Source organism: Hyalella azteca, unplaced genomic scaffold, assembly GCF_000764305.2.
Source record: "Hyalella azteca isolate HAZT.00-mixed unplaced genomic scaffold, Hazt_2.0.2 contig11002, whole genome shotgun sequence".
Classification (NCBI taxonomy): domain Eukaryota; kingdom Metazoa; phylum Arthropoda; class Malacostraca; order Amphipoda; family Hyalellidae; genus Hyalella; species Hyalella azteca.
Window position 1 is genome coordinate 54068 of NW_025941015.1, and position 14210 is coordinate 68277.

At 42.3% G+C, this 14210-nt stretch overlaps 2 protein-coding genes across 2 annotated transcripts in view; one reads left to right on the forward strand and one right to left on the reverse strand.

The window, feature by feature from the left end:
* The window catches only part of LOC108668389 (transcription initiation factor TFIID subunit 9-like), a 6639-nt gene extending 1318 nt beyond the window's left edge, over positions 1 to 5321 (forward strand). The window contains exons 2-5 of the mRNA XM_018155593.2: positions 724 to 863; positions 1380 to 1511; positions 4587 to 4785; positions 5121 to 5321. Of these exons, the coding sequence (XP_018011082.1) occupies positions 724 to 863; positions 1380 to 1511; positions 4587 to 4785; positions 5121 to 5239 (590 nt within the window). The 3' untranslated portion in view covers positions 5240 to 5321. The remainder of the gene's footprint in view (positions 1 to 723; positions 864 to 1379; positions 1512 to 4586; positions 4786 to 5120) is intronic.
* Positions 5322 to 5456: 135 nt separating this feature from the next.
* LOC108668390 (DNA repair endonuclease XPF) overlaps positions 5457 to 14210 on the reverse strand; it is a gene marked incomplete at its 5' end in the record, with an annotated part of 11478 nt that continues 2724 nt past the window's right edge. Inside the window, 9 exon segments of the mRNA XM_047882676.1 lie at positions 5457 to 5853; positions 6400 to 6495; positions 7260 to 7436; positions 7799 to 7972; positions 8324 to 8419; positions 8907 to 9053; positions 9573 to 9710; positions 11253 to 11860; positions 12140 to 12349. Coding sequence (XP_047738632.1) covers positions 5599 to 5853; positions 6400 to 6495; positions 7260 to 7436; positions 7799 to 7972; positions 8324 to 8419; positions 8907 to 9053; positions 9573 to 9710; positions 11253 to 11860; positions 12140 to 12349 — 1901 coding nt within the window.

Below are 14210 nucleotides of genomic sequence, written 5' to 3' on the forward strand. Positions count from 1 at the left end.
CTTGTCACCTGTCCCTCCTTGTCACCTGTCCCTCCTTGTCACCTGTCCCTCCTTGTCACTTCGTCTCTTTGAGATGCTAACGCTGCTTCTTTATAGCCAGCTTCGGCGAGCTGGATACTGAGACCTTCCGCCCCTTGTGGGTGATGAACCATTTTTTGATTCAAGAAACTTTCGCTAGCTGAAAACTTTCACGTCTTTGGTGCTGTTCATCTTGACTTTCCTTGCGAGATAGCTAACTAGCTGAAGCGCTAGTGCACATTTGACCACTAAACTAACTAACTTGTTCCGTGTTCAATTTCGATTCTATGTTCGATTTGAATATCGGTATACATGTGAGGTGATGGTCTATTTTAAGATCATCCATCTACGTTATGTACACTGTTGGAAAAATTACCGTTAACGGTATTACCGGCGTTTCAGTGGCCGGTCGGCACGTGAAAAGAAACACCGAGTCGTCGTTTTTATTCTAATTTAACACGAGAAATCCGTGAAACATCTGATAAAAACGGCGAAACAGTTTATTTTCACGGGGCGACCGGCCACTAGAATGCCAGTGGGACCGTTTTTTCTAACAGTGTAGCCGTTCCCGGCCCCTTAAACAGAATCAAGATAGTTTGATCTAAGTTGTGTAACCGTAACCCCGGCCGCTTAAATAAGTATGAAGATAGTTTGATATCGTGCAGGCCGCTTAAATAAGTATGAAGATAGTTTGATATCGTGCAGGATATGTGACACAAGTGCTGGACGACGCCAGAGCTTTCGCCAACTACGCTAAGAAGGCCAAGACGGTCGAGGTGGAGGACGTGAAGCTTGCCGTGCAGATGCAGGTCGACCGATCATACACGGCGCCTCCGCCTAGAGATGTGAGTGACACGCTAATTCAAGGGCCATACTTGCAAAATTCGCTAAGTGAACGTAAGTAATTACGCTCTATTTTCTTGTCTATGATTAAGTGAACGTAAGTACTTACGATCTATTTTCTTGTCTGTGATTGGTGGATTTTGCTTGAAAGGCCGTCAATGATTGGCTGATGAACTTACGATCTCTTAACTTTTTTTGAAAGTATGGGCCCTGATATTCTGCGTCTAACTTAGTACACTGTTAACGAATTTACTTTTTTCGTTGAGGATGAATTACTTGAGCGGCTGTCTTTAATAGCAACATATGTTGCGGCGAATAAGAGATTTTTGTGTATATTAATCTAACATTAAATATATCGTACTTAAAAGGCGTATCCGAATGTAGTTTGTTCACTTTGTTGTAGCTTATGTGTTGCATTATTTTCATACATAGTTTGTACGTCACTGACATAACTCACTTTGTTTATTATTCAGACCAAATTTTCACCCATTGAACTTGGCACTGAAATTTTTGTGCAGCTGCTGCTGGATTTAGCTCGGACCCGCAACAGCAATCCTCTGCCCGCCATCAAACCACAGTGCGGACTGCGGATGCCTCCTGACCGCTACTGCCTCTCCGCCTGCAACTATAAAATGAAGAAGACGCCCAGGGTGAGTTTAGTATAGTATGGTATAGTGTAGTACAGTAGTATAGTATAGTATCTTCGGCATTAAAGAGTAGGCCTGGATAGGCCTGTCGCCGATTCTTGTGCTTTTCTTGACTAGACTGGCCTTTTGATAAAATCTTTTCAACGAACGGTAGGTTTAAAGTCGTTTCAAGATATCAGTTGTTCCGTAGGGTACGAGGCATTTTAAGACTAAACATATGCTCATGCATGGCCTTGTCTAGTCTGTTCTTGAACGCGTTCATACGAAACATATGCTCATGCATGGCCTTGTCTAGTCTGTTCTTGAACGCGTTCATACTCGGAGCGTCAACAATATCTTCAGGGAGTTTGCTCTAGACATAAGACTGGGACCGACACACTCTCCTACACTACAAAAAAAGTTAAGAGATCGTAAGTTCATCAGCCAATCATTGACGGCCTTTCAAGCAAAAATCCACCAATCATAGACAAGAAATTAGAGCGTAAGTACTTACGTTCACTTAGCGAGTTTGAAAGTATGGCCCCTGACCTCTTCATGGAGTCGTACAATCTCTAGCCCTTCTAGAAATTATTCATGGTATTCCATCAGCCGTTTGTTTAGATTTGATGATCCTTTGTGCAGTCCAATTGATAGCGAGTTTATATCAAACACTTTTTATGGCCTCGCGTTAGTCACTGACAGTGATTAAAAAGGGGTTATACAGTCTTTTGTATCATTTTTTTTTAACTTTATTTTTGTTTTGTTTTAATTTTGACACAGAAAATGAAGCAGGTATTGAATTGATGCATCTGCTGTGACACATTGATTATCCACCAGACCTTCAGCCAGGTTAATGTCGTGGGCCACGAGCGCCAACTCGCTTAAGTTGTCGTTGTTGATTTATTTCGTCTGCTAGAGTGGATGAAGGAGTATCAGTTGAAAGTACCACTATCTCAATCAATCGTCAGTTATGGAAAGATCGGGTTCAAAAGTCCGGATCCCGTGTGAATCAAGTCACGAAAAGTTCAAGAATCGGCAACAGGCCATGGGCCTATTTCTTCAATGCCGACACTTCTATTCTATTATAAAGTACTTTTGGCTGATGCACTTGGTTGTGACATGATTTTATGCTTGAAGTAACTTGCTCTAGTACCTGAATTGGCAAGTTCATTTCAGATGAACATTTCAAATATTGTATCAAGACCTGCATGTCGGAACCCGACCGCGGTAGTCGGCAAGTTCACACGAGGTTCCGCCCTCTATTTCTGTACAATAAAGTTCGCGGAGAAATGAATAACTACACATAATTCGAAATTATCTTCTCGATTAAACTTCTTTTCTACTTTTCAATGACACGAGAGGTTTTGTTTGAATTATTATTCGAGATCTAATCCCGGTTTTAAGGTATCATTCGACAGTAGTTATGGCGTCAGCATCAGGTGGCCGGGGCTTGAAAAATACACCAACATTTTATAAAACAAGAGGAAAGTTCGTTCACTTCTTCATTCAATATCCTGATTAAATAGGGATTTAAAAGAGAACCTTTTCATCGTGCCAATTATCAAGTGCCACTCGGCAACCACCTGACAAAACGATAAGTAATGAATACCGGTATCTTGAACCTGAACCTGAACGTAACGTAAATTTGGTGGAGTTATCACTCCGATTCACCCAACTTTAAAAGATATGAGACGATAGGAAACGTCTCTCTCTCTCTATATATAGAAAATATTCTCTTTAAAATCCCTATTTAATCAATCCTTTACCTTCGAACGGAATAGCGGAGATAAGTGAACCCAGACTTGTTTGAACATGAAGCTTTAATGATGACAATGAACGTGTAGTAGATACATCTCTGTTTATGAAAGTATGGGCCCTGATATTCTGCGTCTAACTTAGTACACTGTTAACCAATTTACTTCTTCGTTGAATTGAAGTATGGGACGGAACGCTGTAAGAGAAACAATGCTACGAGTTTCTTACATTAGTGCATTTTACGCCAATGTTGCAGTTGCGTTGATAACTTTCAGCGAATTTTATTTTGTTGAATTTGTGAAGATAAGATGTAGGGTGTAGGCTAAGCAGCCATCAAAGTGGATGTCAGGAAATTCAATTTAAAATTTATATATCATAAAATCCCATGGATTCTTGGTTTCATCGTTAGTGTCACTGGCAATTAAGGACCTACATTTGTACGACTTCTCAAGTATTTCTTCCATGATGCTAAGCGTGCATTCTGCAACACAAGATGTTGTGGCAACTATTACTTGAAGTATGGGACGGAACGCTAACTATTATTTGAAGTATGGGCTGGAACGCTAACTATTACTTGAAGTATGGGCTGGAATATATCTGCCCAGGCAGAGTGTCTGTCATCCCCCGGGCAGAGTATATATCTGCCCAGGCAGAGTGTCTGTCATCCCCCGGGCAGAGTCAAATTCAATTTAAAATTTATATTTCATCAAATCCAATGTATTCTTGGTTTCATCGTGGGTGCCACTGGCAAGCACCTACATTTGTCCGACTTAAGTAATTTCTTCCGTGATGCTAAGCATGCATTCTGCAACACATGATGTTGCTGCAACAATCACTTGAAGTATGGGCTGGAACGCTATCTCAATATGTACCATCTCTTTAGTTTGGAAGTTGCTCTATCCTCCACATCGACCTACTCCCACCTTTGATGCGTATGGACTACGAACATCATTAGGATAAACACCTACGGTACTTCCCTGCATTTAATGGAAAAATCGAAGTCTTCCATGTCCGCGTACATGGAATTGACTTGATTTGTCAGATAACATTTTCGAATTGATGTAATGTAGCTATTTATTTTATAAAGCATGGAAGAGTGATATAATAATAAAAAACAAACAAACAAACAAACAAACGCGAAGCTAAGCTAAGAAAAACGTGTTAAAAATAACAATGAAAGTATTTTAAATTCATTTAGTTCGTACATTAGCATTAATTTCCGCGTCAAATTTTAATTTTCAGCCCTAATTTCGTATCAAAGCATCAATATTCGAACTTCGTAACAAAATATGAGGTGTAATAATGCATAGTTGAGATGTTGATTCTTGCGACATGTTTTATCAGAGCGTGACGCGCGCGTCTAAGGCGGTCACCGCTGGCGCGGCCGTGAAGCCGGCGGTGTCTGTGGTGACGACCAAGTCTAGCAGCGCGCAGCAGACCGTCACGCTCGTACAGAAGCAGCACACGGTCGTCACCACGGGACCGCCACACAAAATTGTCACCGTCAACAGGCCTTTGATTAAAGTCACGTCTGGGCCACCAGGTTGGTGATGTCCTTTATTTATGTATGGGATCAGTTGTGTATTTGTGTGGAAGGGAGCGGAACTCGTTGTCAAAGCAATAGACGACGAAAAAAGTTGTTTTAATCTAATAATGACTGAGCTCATGAACTCTAAGATCATAGTAATGATAAGTTAGGCGTGCCTGCGAATTCCGTCCATAAATACGACTTGAGACTTAGCAGCGCTGTACACGAATCATCATGGTAGCTGTTTTATGATGTTGGTTTATCGCAATTTTCTTGTCTATCCTAACAATTTTAAGATGAAACTTCTTACGAGGATTTATTGTGGCGTTGAACTTGTATTGATATGACAGGTGATGTGGTACCAAAATTTCAAGTATCGCCGGGCGCCGTTGGAGTGATTCACATCAAGAACGAGGACGGCGGTAGCACTCCCACGGTCATACCCAAGAGGAAGAGAGACGCTGACTAGGCCTCTACCTTCGTGCTAGTTATAATCTGGCATTATTTATTGTATTCTGTCTCTTATTTTTGTATTAAGATTGTCAATTCATAAAGACATGAAGACCAAAATTGAAGTTTTTCATTCACCTTCCTTTTGTATACTCATTAAAAAGTTATATTTCTCCTGGATTAATTAGAGAAATACTTGATGAGGGTCTAGGTGCAGGAGTAGTCAATGAATTAGAAAAATTTTGTAAAAATATTATTCGAAACAAAAATGACACCTGCTTAGAGGCAAGAAAATACTACAGCGCTCTAGAATATGAGATCACACTCAACAATATGAACGCTCGCACTGTGCTGCGTACGTGGTGAGAGCGTCGGAGATTATTTGTGAAATTTGGGCAACCCGCGGCGAGTTTTGCCCCTGCCGCCACGCCCTTTGCTGACGTCCTGCTCGATGTCGTCCCTCCTGAGGGTGGCGTGTAGGGCGGCATGCAGCTGCCCCGCGTGAGCAGAGTTGCCTAAGATGTCACTGATGGCATCCTGGCTGAGCGTGAGCAGCGTCGGGAGGTCCACCACTTTGCTCAGTAGTCTGTCGATGTTCTTCGTCGTCACGCCTGGCAGCTTAGACATGAAATCCTGGCGGCCGAAAAGCGTGACGGTAAACGAATCAAGCTTTAATTTGGTGCTGAGATAATGCATGCAGGCATTTTAAATAAATCTTCAACTTGAGACTGAGATTATACGTATAGGTATTGTAAATAAATCTCTAACTTGGTACTTTGATCATAAGTAAAGGCATTATAAATAAATCTATAACTTGGAACTGGGATAATACCTGGAGTTAAGAAACTTTTTTCACTTCCCACGAAATGTAAACCGATTCATTTTAATCATAAAATCTTGCATTTTGATTCGCGGTATTGGATAAAAAACATAGATCAAAATGCCGATACACGTTCCACTAGTTACTGTAAATAGACATATCCATAATGCATTACATACCTACGAATTTCTCCATTTGAAGTTTGTACACAGGAGAATAACTAATTTTTTAGACAACTAACAATATTTTCATAATATTCACATAATAATTAAAAGTAATAATGGAATTAGTTAATTAATAAGATAATCGATTAAAATAAAAATTGCACAATATATCATAGAAGAGGGGGGTTAACTAACATAAATAGCAGGGTTGTATTTCTCAACGGTGTCGAGAGGGCAACCGTCGCTCTTGATGGCCTGAGCCGTCGCCACGTCAGGCTCCTGCTTACCAACCTGCGTTCATGGCGCGTAAGAGAGAACTAACTGTAAATATTGAAAATTATGTTTGTTTGATAACTGTTATCTATTGAAATGAAATAAGGAAATACATCACAATAATGATGTTTGTTTGATAACTGTTATCTGTTGACAGGGAACTACACCACAATAATGATGTGTGTTTGATAACTGTTGTCTATTGAGAGGAACTACATGACAATAATGATCAATGATAATGTGTGTTTGATAACTGTTATCTATAGAGAGGAAATAAATCAATTACCTTCATCACCAAAATTTCAAAGCTTAGACAGGACAATTGCTCATTAGGTTTTTCTGACAATAAATTCCAGAAAGAAATATAAGCGCCGAATAAAAATTCATTTCAATGTTTGCAACGACAGCAGATACAAGATATGAGTGTGACTTGAACTGTGACCTTGCATAATGTACTCGAGTGGGCGTTGTAAGTAGCTAATATTTATTTTCGCTGATAGGTATTTTAGAAAGTTCGATTCCACTCAATAAGAGATCTATAATGTCTACGGAAAATAATACAAAGCTTATTTGATCGATACCTCAGAAATTCTAGTTCTAATGCTGGAAAATAAAGACCAAATGAAATGCGTAATTATTGATTGAAATGAACTCTCCCCAATTCAAAATCTTACCATCATTAAATTTAAAAACAAAATCATAGGTGATAATTGAAAACCGAGGCCAACAATTCCCTCATCTTTAACTTAGCCCTCTTTTATTATGAGCATCATGACTGGGACCTTGAGGAGCTGGAACATCTCTGCGGTGGCGTAGGGCGAGGAGCACCACAGCAGCCGCAGTCTGGGGAAGTGCAGCGTCAGCAGCTGCAGCTTGGCGCCCACGTCCCTGTTGTCAGGCTCGCCCTGCGTCAGCTGCCCGAAGCTCGACACGCCACGCGCGTTGCTGAGCACGCTCGCCTGTGGCATGATTAGTGTGATGCTCGCCTGTGACATGATTAGTGTGATGCTCGCCTGCGGCATGATTAGTGTGATGTTCAGCTGTGACCAATATACTAGTATTTAAACTGACAAGGAAATAATGAAAGCAGGCGGAGAGACTAAGTTGATGTGACATTAAAAATCGCGTTTTCTGATGTCAGACAAGCGTAATTTATAAGTGGCAATGTTGAAGCAGCAAGAAAACGAGCAAGATAAGAAGCAAGAGATCAAGATAAGAACGAAGGTAGCAAGATAAGGATGAAGGCAGCAAGATAAGTATGAAGGCAGCAAGATTATGATGAAGGCAGCAAGATAAGGAAGAAGGCAGCAAGATAAAGCACCTGGAGATGGAAAGGTTTGTTCTGATCAAACTCAATAAGCAGCATCGGCTTGGTGTAGTGCCTGGTCATGGCCAGCGCCTGGGAGTACAGGCGCCCGCTGTTCAGGGAGCCCACGAGGTCACTCAGACTCTTGCGCTCCACGCACATGTCGGGGCTCAGGATGTAGTCGCCGACCTGCAACATGTGGACAGTTAATAAGGAACTGCCAATAATTGCCAATTTTTACAATAGGAACGGAGAGTATAGATTTGAAATCGCAAATAACACGCCCGTAGCGTGTCAATTTTTACAATGGGAACCGAGAGTATAGCTTTGACATCGCAACTAACCATGATGGCATGGTCGACCGCCGTTAGTAGTAACAACGTTAATGGGAGCCATGCTTTACCGAGACTAAATCATACAGCCTCCCTATAACAACCAACCTCACCTCGATGGTGACATGATGTAAGCAGACCTCACCTCGATGGTGACATGATGTAAGCAGACCTCACCTCGATGGTGACATGATGTAAGCACACTCACCTCGATGGTGACAGGCTCTATCTCCATGCCCCGCTTGTGTATGAGGGAAGGAAGCTCGCAGCGAAACTCGCGCATGTCGACGATGACGCGCGACTCCTGCAACACCACGACCGCACTTATTTTATTATCTTTTATTTGATTTATTTATAGCGACGGCCGCACTTCCATGTTAGCTCATCATTTATTTCATTTATTTATAGAAGAAAAGTGGTTACCCCGATGGCTCGAGGAAAAGCTTCACAACGCTTAAGTGTGATCAAGTTATAGTGAGCAACAGTTAACGTCGGGGCAACTTTCAAACTCATCTTCAAACATGGACAATATCTTAAATATTTATTCTGATTAGAATGGAAGGACGAGAAGACCTAAATAAATTTATCGCCAGCGCACAACGGAATATTTGACTAGCACACTTTCAAGAAATGATGTTTAACTCCACCTCGTCTGCCCAGCTCATACAGTTTGTGAAAAAAATATTCAATTCTTCGTTGGATTATTGTTGCACAAATTACTTCCTAGCTTGGCCGCAACATGACCGCCGTAATTATCAGTTACGGTGAAATGCGTGAGTAATTAGCGTCACCTGGTCAGTCTGCTGCTGCTGGAGGCCGCCCCTGCGCGTGTCGGCGGGAGCGACGAGCCCTGCCCTCTCTGCGGCGCTGCGAGGGTCGCGCTGCAGGTCAGGGTGCTCCTCGCTGCGACCCTCAGCGTCCTCGGGGAACACCAACGTCTGCAAGAGTCACGGGGCTACACACACCATCCCGCAGCGTCTGCAAGAGTCACGGGGCTACACACACCATCCCGCAGCGTCTGCAAGAGTCACGGGGCTACACACACCATCCCGCAGCGTCTGCATGAGTCGTCTTGCAGACAGCGTCTGCACAATCCCTCAGCTCTACCAAAAAAACTCTATTATACAATTATTTACATGTTACGGTCGGAAGATAAAACGATCAGAGAAATGCTTGCTCTTTCCTATGCAAGTCTCTCTCCTACTATAATCCTGCGTCCACAATTCATAAATATAACTTATCTCGTAGATTTAATCTCCCCAGCGACCAAATTGATTCTTGACCAGACCCTAGAGCACGCACAACTTTTTCCTGACCAAATGGATTCTTTTCAGACCAAAGCTTACATTTTCTCCTACGGTGCGAAATAGCTTGATAGATGAAGTGCTAGCAAACATTTATACTACTACTACTACTACTACTACTACTACTACTTGACCGGACCCTAGAGCACGCACAGCTTTTTCCTTGATGAGGAACTCGAAGGCGTCCTTCTCCCTCTTGATGGAGGTAAGGTAGAGCTGCTCCTCCGTGGTGCCCTTGTACACCAGCAGGTACACCAGGCACCTGTGGGGGGCGCTCTCTGCCTGCCATACCTGCCCAGGGTCTTCTTGTTAATATGCTGGACATGCATTATGGCATGCATTGACATGCATATTAATGGCATGAATTAATATGCATGCTGGACATGCATTATGGCATGCATTGACATGCATATTAATGGCATGCATTGACATGCATATTAATGGCATGCATTAATATGCATGCTGGACATGCATATTAATGGCATGCATTGATATGCATGCATTGACATGCATATTAATGGCATGCATTGATATGCATGCATTGACATGCATATTAATGGCATGCATTGATATGCATGCTTCGACGCCATCCAACATTAATAATAATGAAGTTGAAAGCGCAAAGCGAATTGGATATATTAGTGTTATTTAAACTGAAGATAGAGCTTGTCATTATTACATTTACAACAATAATACGGTATATTTTCTTGTCATCTTAAATAAAATAAGATAATAAATAGAACAATGTCTTGGCTATATAATTTTTAGTTAACTTGCAATCAAATCAATCACGTGGGATGATAAGAATAGAAAACTGCTAATGCAGGGCTTTTAATTCAAGCATCATTCATGACACGACCTCGCAAGTTGAAAAATACATACTGAAGTTTAGAAATAAATTGAAAGATGATGATGTATAGACAATAAAGGTTCAATTGATCATCAATAAATTTTACGACTTGTAAAGACTTCTACAGAACGTCCACGAAATAATCAGAGTAATAGATTGAACCTCTGCTTATTTATCATGTTATGAGCCGCAGGAATCGGTAAAAATAAAATTTAACTTCGATATTGTACTTTTCTGAGATTACTTCGATTGGACGCTTACACTAGAACATTGCACTAGTTAAGCTCGCCTACACTAGAACATTGCACTAGTTAAGCTCGCCTACACTAGAACATTGCACTAGTTAAGCTCGCCTACACTAGAACATTGCACTAGTTAAGCTCACCTCCACTAGAACATTGCACTAGTAACTTAATGTAAGGAATCCTACCTACATAATAACTTAATGTAAGGTATCCTACCTACATAATAACTTAACCCCACAATTGAGACCTGCAGTCAGACACCGCGAGCTCAGCGGTGGGGCGCTCAGGAACAATCCCCCTAGGAGGGCGAAATCCCATCGGACTTCTGACGCGCACAGACACACGTCAGAAGTCCCCCCTGACGGGGAGACGTTGGGAAATACATAACTCACCAGACTTTGGAAAATACATAACAGAACACAAGACGTTGGGAAATACATAACATGACTGAACATAACACAAGACGCTGGGAAATACATAACATGACTGAACAGGTCATAACATAACAGCTACTTCTGGAAATGTTGAAAATGTTTGTCAACGCCAGAGTCTTCAGGAAGGAACTCGATGAAACTAACGGTACACCGCATAGAGATGGTCGCACGGTTTGCTCTGTTGGTCTCTAACATCAGCCAACCTTCTGACAGTTTTAGTAAAATCTTCTAAACGTTCTATTCTACATGATTACAACTCAGCTAAAACTTGTCCATAAACTGTCATTACCATCTGACAACTCACTCTCAACGACTGCACAATAATCATCGGCGACGTGAACAATTTTCGCCTGCGTTCCTTCTCAGCGTGTTGATTCTTCATTTCCTCTTTTCTTCTCCGCTTCATTTCTCTTCTGTTTTCTCTGTCCTCCTCGCTCTCCTCTTCGTCTGTCTCAGAATCGCTGCTCTCGCCCACAAATTTGTATTTTTCTTGAATTTGCGTCAATGTGATCGTCTCGTCTAGCCTTGCTGCAGGGGAAGCAGCACCGGCACCTGATGTAGCAGCAGTCTGAGCTTGAGCTGCCACAGAGTCTGCGTTGCCTGTGGCAGCGGTGTTGTTGTCGCCTGTATCAGCAGGGTCTGCTTTGTTGTTGTCGCCTGTAGCAGCAGGGTCTGCGTTGCCTGTGGCAACAGAGTCTGCGTTGCCTGTGGCAACAGAGTCGTTGTCGCCTGTGGCAGCAGAGTTTCCGTCGCCTGTGGCAGCAGTGTTGTCGCCTGCAGCAGCGGTGTTGTTGTCGCCAGTGGCAGCAGAGTCTGCGTCGCCTGTGGCCAAGGCTGCAGGACCACAGACTGCGCGCATCTTCGGTGAAGCAGTCGCCGGTTCCGAGTCACTTTCAGCCCTCACAAGCTGGTCTGAACAAATATAATTATATGCATATAATTGTTTAAATTGTCATTTTATTGAAGATGTTTTCAACGAATCGATGGCAATTTATGAACCTAGTAAAATACCTGGCATTATTCTGTATCAGTGTTCCACAACTGCACAACATACTTGCCGCTATTTATTACGCGATCTTATGATCTAATTAATTGCGAAATGCTTAGGATGAATTTGAAGGAAATATTACAGCAAAATACAGATGCTTATCAACAGTAACATTTCCTACAACGAAAACATGAAGCCCTCACCACATTTTTTGCTGGCGTGGACTTGCGTCTTCAGTTTAACATTAGCCTGTGGGTTATTACAAAATTTTCTTCTCTTATTAAATCTTTTTCCTTTTGTTTTCTTCTTTGCGTCCTTAGGATCGAAGAGATGCGGCGGAGGTACGAGGTTCATCTTCACGCCGATGGTCTGGTAGAAAATTTTCTGCAGTACGATCTCTGACCCGTGCACCAGAACCTGCAGCACCGACACATTATTATTATTATTATATATAAATAAATAATATAATTGAGCCTTATTATATTATTATTATTAAGTAAGGCTCAGTATGTGCGCTACTTTGATGCAACTGCTCACATTTGTTCGTCATCGAGTTTGCGGTCGAGAAATGTAAGTTTGCGGTCGAGAAATGTAAGTTTGCGGTCGAGAAATGTAAGTTTGCGGTCGAGAAATGTAAGTTTGCTCTGGGATTAATAATATGTTAACCAGTCATCACGAAAGACTTCCTTCATATGTAGTTAGTCATATCAAAGCTCGCGGGGCTAGACGACCCTGATGCTACTGAACAAATACTAATTTCTAGCCCTACGGTGAGTAGAAACAAATAATTTACTGCATGGAGGACTTGTAAAATAGTCTGTAAAGCCACCATCCCCTCTGAGACATTTATAAAGACCACGTCAGCAAACTGTTGAAATGCTGCAGCTGGCAACAGTTCATTTCTAGTTATATGTTGCAAGACTGGACTGGCAGCTGAGACTGAGTTCTGGACACGACAGCTGCACGAGGACTTAACTACTGCAGCTGCAGGCCGCACCTGGTGCAGCTGCTGCACGGTGCTGTCGTCCTGGGTGACTATAAGGCAGCTGCTGCACTCACCTGATGCAGCTGCTGCACTCACCTGATGCAGCTGCTGCACGGTGCTGTCGTCCTGGGTGACTATAAGGCAGCTGCTGCACTCACCTGATGCAGCTGCTGCACTCACCTGATGCAGCTGCTGCACGGTGCTGTCGTCCTGGGTGACTATAAGGCAGCTGCTGCACTCACCTGATGCAGCTGCTGCACTCACCTGATGCAGCTGCTGCACGGTGCTGTCGTCCTGGGTGACTATAAGGCAGCTGCTGCACTCACCTGNACAGTAAAAGTTTACGTTACTATCATTAATTAGAATAAAAAATCATTCTGGCCTCACTGAACTACAGTAAAAGTTTGCATTAATATTATTAATTAGAATAAAAAATCAAATAAAGCCTGTAGCTCCTGCTTAGGAGTCGCTACCCCTTGGCTAAGGCTACGGCTATACGATAAGCGTTCACGCTGACGCTTGCTGTAGCTGCAATATTACATTTTCATTAACGAAATAAAAATGTCCATCACTACCCTAATTTTCGATTTACCAGTGTAAATTGTAAATATTATTCGATATACTGGAAAAACTAATAAGAAAATTGTCAACAAAACCAATTCTCTGGTCTTCAATGAAACCTACTTAAAGATATTACATGAATGTATGTATTTGTACAAGAGTAGTCACATTAGGCGCGTACAGCTAGAAGCTGCGTCAAGCAGACACGCGTTGCGAAGCGCGATAAAAAATCCACATTACTCTAGATTACACTCCTGCGTCTCGGAATAATTTTCTCGAAATTAACCGGGACGAGACGAGAAATTACCGGGAATAATAACGGGACAGGGGGTAAAATTTGTCCCGGAATAAACGTATGACCCGGGACAAGCTTGTGTCCAGGGGCCATACTTTCAAAACTCGCTAAGTGAACGTACCCTGTCAAAATTTTCGTGCCGATTAAGGTCGTTTTAGAGGAACTATATTCGGCTTAGGGGTGAATCAGGAGCACCCTGTCAAAATTTTCGTGCCGATTAAGGTCGTTTTAGAGGAACTATATTCGGCTTAGGGGTGAATCAGGAGCAAGTCGGCCACGTAGGGTGTTTTGCTTCTATTTACCAGCCTCTTTTGGAAGTCAATTGCCCGGTAGGCCAAATCTGCGTAATATGCTTTAAAAGAGCAGCTGGTCAAGCTTCGTCATGATGCCCCTGGTCAAACGCTGATGACGCTATCGCACGATGGGGCTGGTC